This window comes from Parasteatoda tepidariorum, chromosome 5, assembly GCF_043381705.1.
Source record: "Parasteatoda tepidariorum isolate YZ-2023 chromosome 5, CAS_Ptep_4.0, whole genome shotgun sequence".
Taxonomy (NCBI): Eukaryota; Metazoa; Arthropoda; class Arachnida; order Araneae; family Theridiidae; genus Parasteatoda; species Parasteatoda tepidariorum.
This window is the reverse complement of record NC_092208.1, coordinates 54,625,358-54,641,832: the sequence shown is the minus strand read 5'-3', so window position 1 is coordinate 54,641,832 and position 16,475 is coordinate 54,625,358. Positions and strand designations below refer to the sequence as shown.

At 29.8% G+C, this 16,475-nt stretch overlaps 1 protein-coding gene across 1 annotated transcript; it reads right to left on the bottom strand.

The window, feature by feature from the left end:
- Nucleotides 1-336: 336 nt before the first annotated feature.
- Nucleotides 337-16,174, bottom strand: LOC107456658 (uncharacterized). The gene is made up of 8 exons (XM_071181054.1): nucleotides 15,932-16,174; nucleotides 11,432-11,494; nucleotides 8,655-8,732; nucleotides 7,456-7,533; nucleotides 7,330-7,371; nucleotides 3,983-4,003; nucleotides 2,656-2,715; nucleotides 337-823 (listed from the first exon to the last, which is right to left on the bottom strand). The coding sequence occupies exons 1-8, from the start codon at nucleotides 16,172-16,174 to the stop codon at nucleotides 566-568; spliced, it is 843 nt and encodes a 280-aa protein (XP_071037155.1). The 3' UTR covers nucleotides 337-565.
- Nucleotides 16,175-16,475: the final 301 nt, after the last annotated feature.

Genomic DNA, 16,475 nt, shown 5'->3' with positions numbered 1-16,475 from the left:
ATTACTGTCTGAGAAATATCACAAATATACGATCTCGGTATCAAATAACATAGAATAAGGCTTTGATTTAAAAGTTTGGAGCAAGATATTAATAGAAAAGGCATATGCTATCAATATCAGTTTAAACGTCATGAGCCAGTGTAGTTATTGAGAAACTTTGCATAATGTTTAGGTTTTTCGCTGACGCTGTGTGACCTCCACAGCGCATGCGTGGAAATTTCTCTATAAATCGTACTATCGGACCGGTTTGTGACAGAAAATAAGTTAAGCTTAGGCAAACGCTAGGCAAAATCTCTCTGATGTTTTTCTAGAAAATAAACTTCAAATTTAAGTTTTTTTTTTTTTTTTTTTTTTTTTTTTTTTTTTTTTTTTTTTTTNCAATTTTTTTTTTTTTTTTTTTTTTTTTTTTTTAATTTTTTCAATAAATTTCTTAAAAATTTGTAAAGATCAACAAGAATCAGCGATAAATAGAACGCTCAGCTGTACATTGAAAACCAGATCCGTGTTCCATTCACAATCCGAAATCAGTCCTTTGTCAGTACATTTCATGGCAATTATTCTTGACTCATTCGAGTTCATCGTCCAGAGAATCTTCATCGGGTTGCTCATCCGGTTGGACGTAATATTCTTCAACATTCGTGATTGTAACATTGTATCCATCCACCAACATCGTATACGGCACAGATCTGAAAGAATCTTCAACAAAGTCTGAAGGAAAGTCATTACCAAACAGCTCACTAGCATCCGATTCGGTTTCCGAAGGTTCTTTAACTGTTTCATCAATTTCTCTTCTTATTTTTTGAATTTTAGGATTCATGTTTACCTAAGAAAAATCATAGTAAAGAATTAATTATACATTTATTTACAGTTTTTCTTTATTTATCAGGAAACATGTTTTGATTTTTTGTATATATTTTAAAAATGAAGGACTTGAGGCAATACAATGATAAGCCACATTTTCAAATTGCTCAGAAAAGAATGTTTTGAAATCGTTTTTTGTATTAAAAATATCGTCATTTACTAGAAGGCAATAAGATGTTCTTATGTATTGCGTCAGACGAAGATATTAGCGGATATTTCCATAGTGTATCATGCAGGTATTTGTAAAGTACCTGTTCTTAAATAGGTTTTTGATGAAAAACACTGCAAATTTCATTCAGACAAAAGATATATTTCTGTTTCATCGCGTTGCCAGTGAAAATTCGGGAAACTTATAAAATATCAACCTAGAAACAGTACAAAAGCTTTGATTTAAAAAAAAAAAAAAAAAACTCTTTTGGGAAAGGAGTGGAGTATCACGATCTTCGTGCGGTTTTTATTTCTTGCATAAATATTTTACTTTTTGTAAGTTAATATAATTTTCAAATTGATACAGGAGAGCTGGCCTGGCTTTGGTGATACAGCGTTTATCTTTCAATGAAGTTTCTTGGTTTGAATCCCAACGATGGCTGATCAATGCAAACACTAATCCCGAAGCATGACGTTTCAGTCCCGTAGTTTCACTCCCTCCATTTCGTTCCCGTAAACGTTCCTTCCCTTGTCATTTCTGTTTTTTTTTTAAATTTTTTATTCCAGATACTGAAATTTAAAGAAGTTTACTAAATACCCATAGTTATTCTTGTAATGATTCAAGAAACGACGGAACAGAAATAGCGAGGCCGAAACTTCATAAGCCACACTAATCCCAACTCTCACAGTACTGACGTAAAATTTATCCACTGGTACGCTGATCATTGGTTAAAATCTCCTTACAGCCGTGTCCATGTAACGCTATCACGAGTTAGTTCCATAAAATAGTCTTCCACTAAAGCGAGTTTGTTTGGTTTGTTTCCATTATTCAAGAGTTCTTTTGTCTTCTGATTTGTGTTCAAAATTACAAGGGTGCGGATTTGAGCATTGATAGTAGAACATAGAAAGGACCGGTTGTTCAGCGATATAAAAAAAATTGATTCGAGAAATAAATAAGTATTGGTGCACGATATACTAACTAAACTAAGTGTTTAACTAAACTAGCTGTATATTTTAATGATTGTGCAAGATTGCAGATGCTTGCGAGCTGCAGAATCTAGAAAGGGGAAAGCTGCTTTTTTTCTTTCTTTTGTGTGTAACTAACTAAACTTATATAGTTTTAATAAATAAAAAAAACTTTTTTTCAGTTGTTGCTGTTCATTTACGTCGCACTAGACCTGCACAATGGGCTATTGGCGACGGTCTGGGAAACATCCCTGAGGATGATCCGCAATTTTGATCCTCTGCAGAGGGGATGGCACCCCTGCTTGGGTAGCCCGACGACCTGCACGCGAAATCGAGCACTTTACGGTAGAACAATTTAACGAGGACCAATACCGCACACCCTCGGTTTCTACGCAGACTGATCCGAGTGATCACCCACCCGCACACTGATGGTAGCCGGTGATGCTTGACTTCGGTGATCTGCTGGGAACCGTGTCTTAACGATCAGTTCACTGTGGGACACTTTTTTTCAGACCTAAATAAATTATTTTAGAGACAAAGATTTTCGCAGTTTTCGAAATTTTTACACATTGACAAATTGTTATTTTTATTTAAGAAATCTACACATACATTATTTACTCTTTAAATAAACAATATTTTAATACAAAAAATGCTTAACACTGAAAAGTAATATTTACTTACCGCACAGTTTCCAACAATGCAGTTGGCTTGCGTATATGATACATTCAATGGTATTGCAGTCTGAAAATTATTATTTATTATTATTATTTTTAAATTCTTACTATCAAAATAAATGCACACTTACAACGAGAAACAATTATTGTAATTAATCTCAATATTACAATTATTGTCGAAAAATGTTAGTATAACTTTTAAATTATTTTATACGTGAATGCTGTGTGCTTTTTTTTAAAAAATAATTTCAGAATATTCTTTATTACTGCTTATTAATTTCAATATATTTCTGTTTCTATTCCATATATTTTTCACCTAAACAATACAAATTACAGTAGTACAATTAATATGAATATTCACACAGCAGTCACTTTTATAAGTGTTTTCATTCATATTCTTTTCTATCAAACATTGGTAGTAAAAAAGTATAATTTCAACACGTTGTTCAAAATAGAAGGAAAAAAAAATAATTATAATAATTTTTGCATAATATTCATTGAAGTGATAAGTTTTTATAACTTCAATGAATATTATGTAAAATGAACATGATATCGGGTGAATCATTAGATATAACTATTTCAAGTTGTTCTGTTGAATGTGATTCAATGCAATTGATACAACATTGGATGTGGAATTTCGAATAAACTAACCAGTAAATAAAAAAGTTAAGATTCTTAACTAAGATAACATTTTGTGGAGTAGTAGTACGTTGAATTACCCAATCAAAATGCTTGAATTACGTTCAAGATAGAATTTTTAACTTCGTGCATTGAATTCTTGGAAAAATCTGAAAAACAATGGCTGAAAATAAGTTAATGAGAGGTAGTGCATGTAGCAAATAACCAAAAAAGTCATATTTTTTAATAATTTTCCAAAAAAAAATTTTTTTAATTTTTTTATTGTTTATAAATATCTAACACATCCAAACTCTGGTGTTCTGGGTAAAATAGATTTAGTAAACTGCAGAAGATATTTTCGAAGACATGTTTCCAAGCTATGTGGAAAAGTCTTACTCATTCAAAACAATGAATAGGTGCTTTCAGAAAATTGCCTTAAAGTATGTAAGATCATTCATGAGTTTAATTAAAGAAAATACGCATTTTTCATTTCGGTAAACAAACGTTTATACAATAACGTTTTACAATATACAATAATGTTCAATTTTTTCCCGTTTTAGTGACCTAGTGTGTTATTAAAGCCCATTTTTAAGTTTAAAGATATCTTAAATACTTTAAATTTGAATTAGAGTAGGAATAAACTTGTCATCAATCATTCTTGTTAAATTTTCTATGAAATGACAAATAATAAATAATATAAACATTAATGTACTTACTCCCATGACGCAAGTAGTTAGCTAAGAAGAAAAACAACCATATTAAAATTCAATTACACAAAGACATTAAACAATCCAACAACTTTTAAAAGTTTTTTTTTTTTTTTCAATACTGAATTAAGCCATAAAATGCATTTTGATTGAAAGAAATGAATAACATTTGACTCTTTGGTTATTTACGTAAAAATGATTATACTTTAAAATAATTTAAATTGTATTCATTTATTCAAATGAATAATACGAAATTTTAATTAGAGAATAAGAACGTTTTTGCACAGAGATAATATTTCTGTTATATAAGAATAAACTAGTTATGCAGGAAATGAGTTGCACTAGATACAAAGCCACATCGATTACGAAGCAATAAGCTCCAGTACTGTAATTTGTAATAGAAGGATCAGCTATTACTAGTTTCTCAGCTGAGAAACAGCTTCACAATTAGTATTTCTCTATAGATAAATCGTACTTTCCCCGGACAATCAATTGTCAATATCAATACTTGAATGCGATACCTGTAAGTGACGTAGTTTGGGTATCCTGTTTGGTTGTTGAAACGCGGCATTTGTTTACGTTAGCAACTGTTCTTTCCATTCTATTTCAAGTAAGCCAAGCCCGTCAAGTATCAATTCTCGTAAGTGACACATTCTAAATACTCCCACAAAGATTCTTTCACAAAAATCTCAATTCTTTCAATATATATNTCGAAGTTTCCAGATACACAGAATGATAATATATTACGGTTACACTAAAATACCTAAACAAATAATAAATCTAAGTAGACGAGAAAGAATTATATTTCAACTAATTCAATGTGTGATACTGTTCTGTATTTAATTAACTTCACGTTAATTAACATATTTTAACTTATGTGAAGAAACTTAACTCAACTTTAATACGCCATTTTGTTGATAAAGATTAGCTGACGCTGACGTAATAGGTCATATGTGTGGGCATTGGAAGTCTTCTTCTTCTTGAAGTGCAAGTACCCAATTAAGGCAACAAATCTTTAAACGCGCAGTCTGAAATTAACACGCGAACAAAGGACGATAAAAACTCAATTTAATCGTATAATTATATAGCAGGGGGGCCAAGCTTTTTAATAGTCGAGCCATTTCTCAAAATTTGAAATTTGTCGCGAGCCGCAATTAAATACGTATTTAAAAGGTAGGCAAAAAAGGCATGATTTTTTTTTTACAGATATTATATTTATTGAAAACATATAAGTAAAAGTACAAAATATGAGTATTGTATTTAAATATTAAGAATTAAGAGCATTTATTTTACTTCCCTTGATAATTCTTTAAAATTTTGTGAAGAATAGGTGACAGCACATCTCAGTAATTCTTTGAGATGCTGGTTAGTTAATACTAATCAGTGTTTGGATTTCACAAATTTTACAGTGGAATAAAATGATTCACATAAGTAAGTTATTCCGAATATTGAAATAATTCGACAAGCCGCTTATTTTAATTCAGGATACTTCGATTCTGGTACCAACTTCCAAAATTCAGTAGTCGACGTCGACTTATATTTTAATTGTAGAGCTTGATCTTCTTGCATCTCTATTAATTCTAATTCTCCAGATGCTTTTTGGGCAATAATTATATTGGAAATGGTAAACTCACCTTGAATTATGTTAATTTCAAATGGATTCAGAAAAAAATCAAGAGACGATTTAAAATATTTCAAGTCTTGAAATCTATTTTTGAATTGCGTCAATATTCTTTCCAGCTTTTTTCTATACTCGTTGAGCTTTTCTTGTTTAATACTGAAACAAATTTTTTTAATTCGAGTAAAATGACAAAAGGTTTTATTTTTAATGTCCTTTTGAAAAAGTTGTAATTTAGTTTGAAAACAAAATATACTCTGTGAGAGGTCAGATATTATTTTATCTTTCCCCTGCAATTGTAAATTCAGTGTTCGCAAATGTTCCATGACATCAGTTAAAAACATTAAGTCTTTAATATTAAGTATGCGGTTATCGGACCAAACAAATCTACAAAACAATTTAATATGTTGTAGCTAGATATTCATCTAACAATAGAAAAGAAATTAATGTCATTTTGAAGTTCTTCGTCCTTTAATTCCTTAAAGAAATTTTTGAATTGTCGATGATTTTTTGCATGGCGAATGTAATTTACAATGTGTAACACTGTTTTCATAACATCAGGATATTTTAAACATTTAGTGGCGAGATGTTCTCGGTGAATTATGCAGTGAATCGGTATGAATTGTGGAATTTGAGAATCATCTCTTAAAATCACAATAAGACCGATTTTTTTTTTTACCCTGCATTGCCGGAGCTCCATCAGTTGCAATGCTTACGAGTTTAATAAGAGGCACAACAAAAGTTTTTCATTATGGAACCTAATGCATTTTTAATTTCGACATCCCGATTGGCTCTTGAAGTGCTATTCTTCTTTAACAACGATGTCAGGTGAAACAAAACGTATAAAAACTGCCAATTGTGAAAGATCAGTAATATCTATCGATTCGTCATGCGTCTTTCCATGGAAAGATAATAATTTTGTTAAAATATAATAGCACAAAAATGAAAAGGGAACTCGGGTACATTTATAGTGAGCCACAAATAATCCTTCAAAGAGCCGCATGTGGCTCGCGAGCCGCAGGTTGGCCACCCCTGTTATATAGCATTGAAATAATGAAGGATATAATAAGGAATTTAAGCAGTTATGAAATATCATTTCATTGCAACTACTGGCGATGCAACTTTACCTGGGTATTTGCACCAGAATTAATGAGATGAAAAATTTGTTTCTGTAAGGTTAGAATAAGAGATAAGTTATTGCTCATTTTTAATTAACCGTTCATTTTCCGACGATTAGCAATACTTCCATCCCGAGATCTACGGAATTTTGTGACCAAGAAATAAATAAATAAAAACTGTCTCAATACTGTTGTACAAAAATTTCTTTTTTTCCGAATTTCATGTAATTTTTAATTATAATTATATGATTTCTATGCATTTATAATTTTATTTTTAAGTGAGTATTTGGTTTGGCTTGTAAGTATCTTGGTATGGAAACTTTATTATGAACATGAGCCCTACAGCCAATTCGAACTATTGAAAACAGTATCATCATCATTTGTAGAATATATGTTCTTGATCTAAATAGCTCCAGTATATTATTTCATGTACTTCTTCTGTTAAAATAAAAATTGAATAAGTTCATTGCGCTGAAAGATTTCTTATGCATATAAGTGTTTTGATAGGAAACTAGTCGTGTTTGTTATATAAGTAGTTTTCAAAGGAATAAATCATTTATTATGAAGAGATTATATATTTGTTATTAGAATAAGTAAAAAGCAAAAAATTTTTAACTTACCACAATAGGATAAAGTGTGTTTGGACAAAGTATGCATTTAGGCTGTTAGAGAAAAATAAGTATTAAGTATTCCACTCCAAAAAAACATCAAATAAATTTACGCCACGGGTTGAACTTAAAACCTACCGTGAATTTTATTGGATCAGTTGAATAAAGGCAAACTTTGGTGAAAGAGGGTTGATTATTTTTCCAAAACGCTGTTCCCTGAAAAAAAATGAATATTGATAAAAAAAAAATTAAAAAAAGTCTTAATTTAGATTGCAATGAAACTGTATTTCTGTAAAAACAAAAATATAAAATTCATTCATCTTTAATGTATCTGCGTAAAATTTTAGGACGAAAATTTTGATTCTTTCCCAAATTACTAAAATTTTTTTTTTCGTTTGACAGTTTTCAAAACTTAGTTTGGCAAATCTATGTAACAAAATTTATCAAAGAGAAGGAGCAACCACTTAAAATAGAATATTCAGAGTATATTCTTGCGTATATACAGATTCAATACATTTTTGTTTAATTTTAAGGGTTTAATTAATAACTAGTGCTAATTAATTAGCTCGCTATAAATGGGCGGCACAATAAAAATAAATAATAACAATAAGGACAATAACTCATTAAGTAAAATTTCAATTATTTTCATTTTTACTATTTTTTTTCATGAATTCACCAAATTCACGAAGAAACAAAATTAAAATTGTATTCCAGCGTAAAATGCTTTTCTATTTTAAATATCCTCACTTTAATTTCCAGATTGTGGGGCCCATAGCTTCTTCAATATTTATGCAATTTAGTAAAAAATCAATATTGCTGTTTGCTTTGCATCTAGGGTTTTCTTTAATTATCTTTTCAGATCGATGACATGTTGATTGAAAAACACCTATAAAAATATTCAATCAATAACATATGAGTGCAATAGAAGCTACATTAGTAACAAACTCTGTTAAATTTAAATTGAATCGAAGGAAAATTTACGAAGTTATTGAGAGACACGTTGTCTTAAAAAACATTATGTCAAGTCGCAAAGTCTTATTCAATGTGAAACAAAAATGCCAAGTGGGGTGGAAATGAATCTTGACATGATCTAAGACATAAAATGATTCCGAAAAAGCTCCTCATGAAGTCCAACACAATGTTGTAGGTCCGTAAAAACTGAGTTTGTAACCCTAAACTGTAAACCCTAGTTTGATTTTGCCGTAACTACAGATTTCCTATTCCACTCTAATTTTTTCTACTTAATGCAATAGAAATTCTTCGATTCATTATAATGTTATACATAATTTAATCAATCTAAAAACAAATTACTAATTTTTGACATGTTCCATACATACCGGCCACAAAACAGCAGCTACTGCAGATAGAAAGAAAGAAAATACTGCACAAGACCTCATGTCAGTTTTAAAGGGTTTCTGAAAGAAAATGTAAACAAAAGATTCTTATAAAATTGAATTCATTTATATGAGGAAATATCACTGAGTGGCGTTGTTCAAAATAACTGCTTGTTTAAGTAAATAGTTAATGTGATACTAAATTAAAACTTTGGAACACTATATATTTCCTGCATATTCTATATGGCTTACATTTTTTAAGGTATTTGATAAGGAAATTTGAGTTGGATTAAAGGCGTTTATGGTAAATGACGTATAGTTTTTTTTCGATCCCATGGGTTCTGAACTTTCGGTTTTCATCTAATTTATCACAAGACTAACGGTATGAATATTGCTAATCTAATTTCCATTTGATGTTTCGAATTGAAAAAATTTTTCGTTTCAAAATTAACGAACACTTAAATTGTAAATTTTACTGTTTAATTAACGGAAAAGCATTAACTTATTAAAAAAAAACTTTTTGGGGAAGGGAGCAATGTTACTAATATACATTTCGCTATTATTTTGTTCTTATTATCTTCTTCTTATTTCTTTAATCAAATCGGGGAGAAATTAAAAAGTATTTAGCTCCCGTATAAGAAAAACCCTGTTTTTCGCCAAGTTTGACAAAACGCCGAGTTCGACAAGTTTTTTACTCTACCCATCTGAGTGACAATGCAATATATTTTTGAGTTTTTTATCAGTTTTAGTTTAAGCTTTTAAAGAATTGTCTTCAGATGTATTGTCTAAATAAACTGTCTAATTAAATTAAGAGAAGGCGTTCTGTTTCAAAATCATACATTCTTAACTTTAGAAAATTACATATAGAAGAGTTTAGATAATCTTTAAATTATAAGAAATAATACCAGAATATATAATAAGAAAACTATTAATACATAATTTCAGTTTGGGGTGTCGCTATCTAGAACCAGAAGAGTGCAATACCAATTTTATTGCATTAAGCTGGTTATTGTATAATTTATCAGAATGGTGCTATGCAATCTTTTAGTGGTTTCCATATTAACACATTGCAAGCGAGTCACGTAAAAATATGTTTTTGAAATTTCTGCAATCCATACAAAAATTCAAAAAGTGAGAGAAAAACTACTTTGTTTTCGGTCTGTTTTTCAAAGAAATTATCCGTTCGTGATTACCACAAACACAAATGATTCAGTATATATACCTGTATCTACAATCATTCGTCTTTTTTTATTGTTTTTTTTTCCGATTTGAAGTTGTAGCTATAAAAACAAGTTTGCTCCAGCTTTTATGAAATCTTGCCTACCACTTTTTTTAAAATTTCAACCTCTAACAGCTGTTATACATTTAACATTACGTCTACTTCATTACGCATTCCTACTTTTTTCATTTGTTTACGTAGTAAACCTGCTCTTTGTCCAGGCAATCTCATTTCAATTGCTTGAATTGAGGTGTAATTTCATGGGGAGATCTGGTGATCAGGATGGATATTTTAAGATAGGTATTAGGTTTAGGGTTTTCATGCTTGGTCAAACACTTTTTGAGGGTAAAGCAATACGGGTAGGAGCTTTGCCTCGAAGAAAAATTCTTTTCCCGAATGGATCTGGTTGTCGTTGCACACATTTCTATTATAGCTACATTGATTATTTTTTATTGTTATTATTATTGCTTTTTATTTCATTTAATGATTTTTTTCCCCTAACATTATTTACACTGAAATCTTTATCGCTCTTCGTGAGTTTCAATTTACTGAAATTGAACTCAAGTGCATTGAAAGATAAACTCCCAGAGCTAGTTTTTTATTCCAATGGGTCACAATTAATTAGCTTTATTTTATTTAACCAGCTATTGTTCAACAAGTTTACGAGCTTACAACTATCAGCGTTCAACTTTGCAGCCTCGTAATTCAGAAGCTGACCCAAAAGACAACGGAATTCTTGGATCAACGGTGGGACAAACTAGCCTTCGCGGTGAACTTTTTAATTGAACTAACCCGCATTCTGGTTACATGGACAGGAAAACCGCAAAACCCTCTCGCAGTTCGAAGGCAAGAAGATTCTAGCCCATCACCATTTACCACTGAGGTAAGAATAACAACAACGTAAGGATAGCCTTGTAATAATAGCAAAGCAAGAATAACTAAGGTAAGAATAACTACATTAAAGCCATTTGCATAATCATTTTAAATAATTTTTGAAGTGGAATTTTGGAAATTCATTCGACAAACGATATTTCATCAATAATTCCTTAATTAACATCAATTTTTTAATAGTTTACTGTGTTCTTTTTTAATAATTTAATCAAACAAAAGCTTAGAAACAGTTAGTTGTAATAAATTAAAGTTGTGATACAAGATATAATTTTAAAAAAAGTTATCATATTCATTTGAGTAATTACATTTAGTTCACATAATTATAAATATTTCTCTGTATAATTTTCAGAAGATCCGAAGATTTCTTTTATTAGTTAATTCAGTTTTTTAAAATTATTAACAACCCACTAGTAATTTAATTTAATTTTTTAACTACTATTCATTTAATTTTCAATTAACCAGACAATTTTTTTTATCTCCCTTTGTTGTATTTAGTTGCTCTGTGGCCGCTGGAGATTGTTAATTTTGTCTTGTAAATGAGAGGAAAGTTATAAAAAAACATTAGATTAAATGGTTTAAGACATTAAATGATTTAAATGGTATAAAACATTAGTTTTACATCTAATAGTTGTGTAAGAGAGTTAAGAAAAGAGTAAAAGAAAATTCTTACCTGATTCCGCCGAAAAAGAAGAGAAATCCTAAACCAGAGTCCGAAAATCACCACTGCCAAAATCTGAGAGAAAGGGAAATAAATTTAGCATCTTTATATATGTGATTCCAGACAATGAACCACATGATATCAAATACAAATCCATAAAAATATTACTGTTGTTGGATTAGGTCAAAGGGTGGACAGAAGACAATGACAGAATGTCCGGTGTCCATCTGTACGCGGATGTAGCCGCGCCCACAGTTATGTATAGATAGGGTACGGGACCTTTTGATAAATGTGCATATAGAGTAGGTCTGTCAAAATAAAAAGGATAAAAATGTCAGAAATAAGTTTAATTTGATTTATTCCTAAGATAAGGGGAAAAAAACATCATCCACTATCGAGTTTATCAATAAATAATTAGTCAACTTCATTTGTCATTCCCCCAGAGTATCTAAGTATTCACCCATAGTTTTGTTCAAAAAGATAACGAAATATGAATAAAAGAGTTTGACCAATGGAAATTAAAATCAAAAAGTGCTTTTCCAAAAATTGAAATGATTTCTTCAATCGTTTTTACAACATTGTTACTGGACTTTCAATTATATTTCCCCTTCCTTTCTATTTTTCCCTCTTTATTATAATTTCTTTCATTTGAATACAGTTAGATTTTTTCAAAAACTAATTTGAATACTTTCTTTTCTATAATTGTTATTATTTTTCATTTGTATGGCATATCTGAATTGTGTTCTGATTTATGCATGAGTAAATGACGTACAGTATCCACAAAAAAAGTTTCAGGCAATATCTTGAAATAGAAAGATTTTCATATTTTTTTTCTTTTATCGACTTTGTATCGAATTGGAACTATATCTGAAACAAATTAGATTATAGTCAGGGTTGTACTTAAGGAGGGGTGAAATGGACAGTCACTTAGGGTCTGTCAAAAAACAGTTTAATTTATAAAATCATTTCAGTTGATTAAATTTTGCTTGTGATGACTTACAATTTTTGAATTATTACAATTATAATTGTCAGGGCCTGATTATAGCCTAGGCCCCACAGTTTCTGAGGGGCCTCAAAAATTAGTAAAAAATCTAATGAAAGGTGGGCTAGCTATGTGTTGGTTTAAGTACTAATTAAAAAGTATTTACAACTTACAATAAAAAATAATTCAGCTAATCAGTGACTTTTAGCAAAAATCACTGATTTCAATTGTTTGTGGTCACCAAACTATTTTTATTTTGACAAAACATTGTTCTGTTGTTTTATATTTTGCTTTAATATATAGATACGTATACTTTATCCTAGAAAAATAATCTTCAATTGTCTGCTTTCAGAATTTCTTAGAATGTTTCTCTTGAATCATGCAGTTCAATAGATTCTTTTTCATTATTAGGACAACTATTCAGTAATTTAATTTCAAAATATTTTGTAAGGGGTCCAGAAAATTTGGTCGGCCTTGGGCCTGAATTTGCCTTGATCGGTCCCTGATAATCGCAATTCAGTAAGTTGAATATAGTTGCAATTATGTTTCAACTTTACGCAGATAAGTGCGTAATATTATAAATTAGAATTTCTTTCTCTTTCAAATTTTCAGCTGGCTTAGTGGCCATGATATTTGCAATGCAACTTATAAATTTTGACTTGCCCAGATCCGTTATAACCAACAGTTGTAGAGAGTCTTATTCGTTTGCTAAAAATTTGACTCAAATTCTCTTAACTATAACATGAATTGAAGTTTCGACAGAACATAATTAAAAAATTAATTCTGTATTAAAATGAATTAAAATCAATTCTTAATAATATTTATTCACTTAAAATATAAGGGACAATGGACCTTATACACGATTTTTTTTTATGAAAGAAATCAAATGAAGAAAGGGTATTATTTGTCTTTGTCTATACCTATATATTATATATTATTTGTCTATACCTATAAGAATTAGTTAGACAACGTAAATAAAACCTAAAAAAACAGACAGTTACAATTCCATAATCAAGAGCTTTTCTAGTGTCAAAATGCAGAATGAATCAAAATGAAAATCATCATTTTGTTTATTCAACATTAAAGGTTCTTTATTATAGAGTCAAAGCTATAGCATGTCTGTTTTTGCGACGTTAATTGTGTTTTATTCTTGTTTTATTTTCACAGAAATCTGAGCATTTCATTGTCAGCTATAACAGGTCTTTGAACAAAATTTAATACAAAAATATTTTAAAAACAATATTTTTAAATTAGATACAATTAAAAACGTTATTTGCGCAACAATATTTTTTAAATACTTTAAACTTTAAAAAAATATTTGATAAGAAATTTACTTTCGACGTTTTACTAGAATGTTTTGAATATATAGAGGGCCAAAAGGAATCTAATGCAATGTAGCTACATCTTGCATTGCATTTGCTACATCTAATGCAATGTAGCAAATGCAAGTAAACGCTTTTTTTTTTATCCTTTACTGACATGATAGTTCTTAATGTTACAATATTTTTGGAACTCTTACATTCTATTTGCAGCATTCACGACCTTTTCTCAAACATTTCCTTTGTTTCTAAATAGATAGAATAAATTTTTCAAAAAAGTAAATATATCTTCTAAACAGCACTTATTTTTAAAATGAACATTTTTTTTCTTTCTAATTTTTAATTCCCCCCTAATAAACAAATATGGGTTGTTCTACAACCATTTCGTACAGGTCCGCCTCTTTTCATTTAATCCGCAACGTGGAGCAGCACATTGATTTCTTAGGTATGTAGTATAAAAAACATTTGCGTAAATTTTCGTATATTTTATATATAATATGTATCAATGTGTTTTTTGAATGTCAGGGCACAGTGACAAATGAGACAAAACACAGTGGATCATTTAAACTAATAAATCTAAGTAATATCCTTAGAGTAAGTCGATTTTAATTTTTTCAGTTTTTAAATTTAGTTTAACATCTAAGGTTTAAATATCTTTCAAATTTCTAACATTTAATGCATTGCGTGAAAAACGCCTCATACTACGATTTATAACGCTACTCATCGTATTTTCCCTTTGAGATTAGAAATATATATGAATCAAATTGAATCTTTGAGTGTGCAACAGCGACGAAAATTTAACCCCATCCAATTCTTGAAACCAGTGCAACGGCGATCGCTGGTTGTGCAACAGAGGCAGGAAGAAAGAAGTGCGCATTGTAGAGAGCATAATGCATTAAGTCATTGCAACATGCGATTTGTGGCAAACCTTCCACGGTTAGCCTGTAGGTAAGGGGACTCTAACCCACAATCCGTCTACGTCTACCACTGAGGATATTTTACGTTACAACTGGGGTCGGTAAGAGCCGGGAGAGGAATTCGAATCGACCAGTTATCGCTGATGTCAGACGCGGGTCACCTCATTAGAGCCATGACGGCTAATTTTTGTGCTTTGTCCATTTACGCACTTTGAACTTTAGCAACTTTTGTAAATACAGATTTTGAGATGTTCTCAGAATAAAAATCTCACCACCGAATACTATTCTTAAACCTCATTAGCATGTTTCAGTAACTTTTGGATTACATATTTTAATGCTGCATATTAAGGGTATTTTAAGGTATCCGACTATCTTCGGGACAAAATTTTTGAAAAATAAATATTTTTCTCAACATTATTGCAATTTATATTGTATATTAATTTAAATAAACATATTTAATAGAGAAAATTTAAATATACAGGAAATTTTTTGTTTAAAGAGTATTTTTTAGATAATTTTAATGAAAATAACTCATTAACGGAAAACACTCTACACAAAAAACTATTGTACATGCAGCTATCAAACTTTTTGAGCCGTTTCGTATAACCCTCTGAAGTGTTATGAACCTCAACTTAAATGATATCATGAAATTAAAAAAATTTATGGAGTGTTAAGCATATTTTTCCATTTTTTTTCACATTTTCTTCACATTATCTACTGCAAAATATCTCATAAAACAAAAAATAATACAGTTATCTGAATTCTGGAGGTCTGTTACATAACCACCAATACAAGAAACAATCTCTGAAAGTTTGAAGACAAATTTATTATAATTAGTTGAGTTATCTTGTTTTCCGTAGACAAAAAACAGCAAAATTGTCATTTTGAGAAAAACACAATTAAAGTTTATAATTACATTTTTTCTAAAAACTATGAATGTTTGTCAGTAGGAAGTTATTATATTTTATAGGGGGCACATTCCTTCACACATTTTCTTAGTTTTATTTAACGTAGCGATATTTTAACGTATTATTTAGCGATATTTTAAAGTATTTAGTGAATAACATCAAAAGTCTACTACTTATAAAGCATTTAACACAGGAACAATTTTTTATTAAACAACCATCTTACTGTATTTTCACACTTTAATATATATGTCTAAATATAGTTTTTATTAATAATTAGAAGTAAAAAATATTTTTTATAATATTTATAATAGCTCAAATCTAGAATTTTCTTCTAAATGCAATTTGTTATCATAGCAAACCGGACAACATAATGAAGCTAATATCACCATCAGGATCTCAATATCAATTATTCGATTGCCACACAGATTGTTTTTATCCAAAGGCATCAGTTCTTTATTGACATCCATAGAAATCGATAATTTTGAAGAGCTTGAAGTAATAGATTCATCTGCTTTACACAATTTTGAATAAATGGTATAATCAACTTTACTCAAATCATCGCTTTTGGTGGCATGTTGATTACCGTAATATTTACGTTTCTTAGATCGAGAAGTACGTCCTTTACCCATTTCAATAAATTCATCAAAATAAATAACAAATTTTTTTGAAAGAAATCAATAAATTTCTTCAAAACAAATCAAAATCAAGATATAGAAAGTACGCTTCAAATGTAAACAAACTATCAGAAAATATGCTAACTTTTCATGTTACCCACAAACAGTAACCACGAAACGTAAAATCTAATTAAAATATAATTCAGATTATTAGCCGTGAGTTTAAGAGCTTTTAAAAATTAAATATCTAAGAAAAATAAACACACAAATAGAAATGGAACCGAAACTATTACCTACTACCGGCTTCATTTTTGTA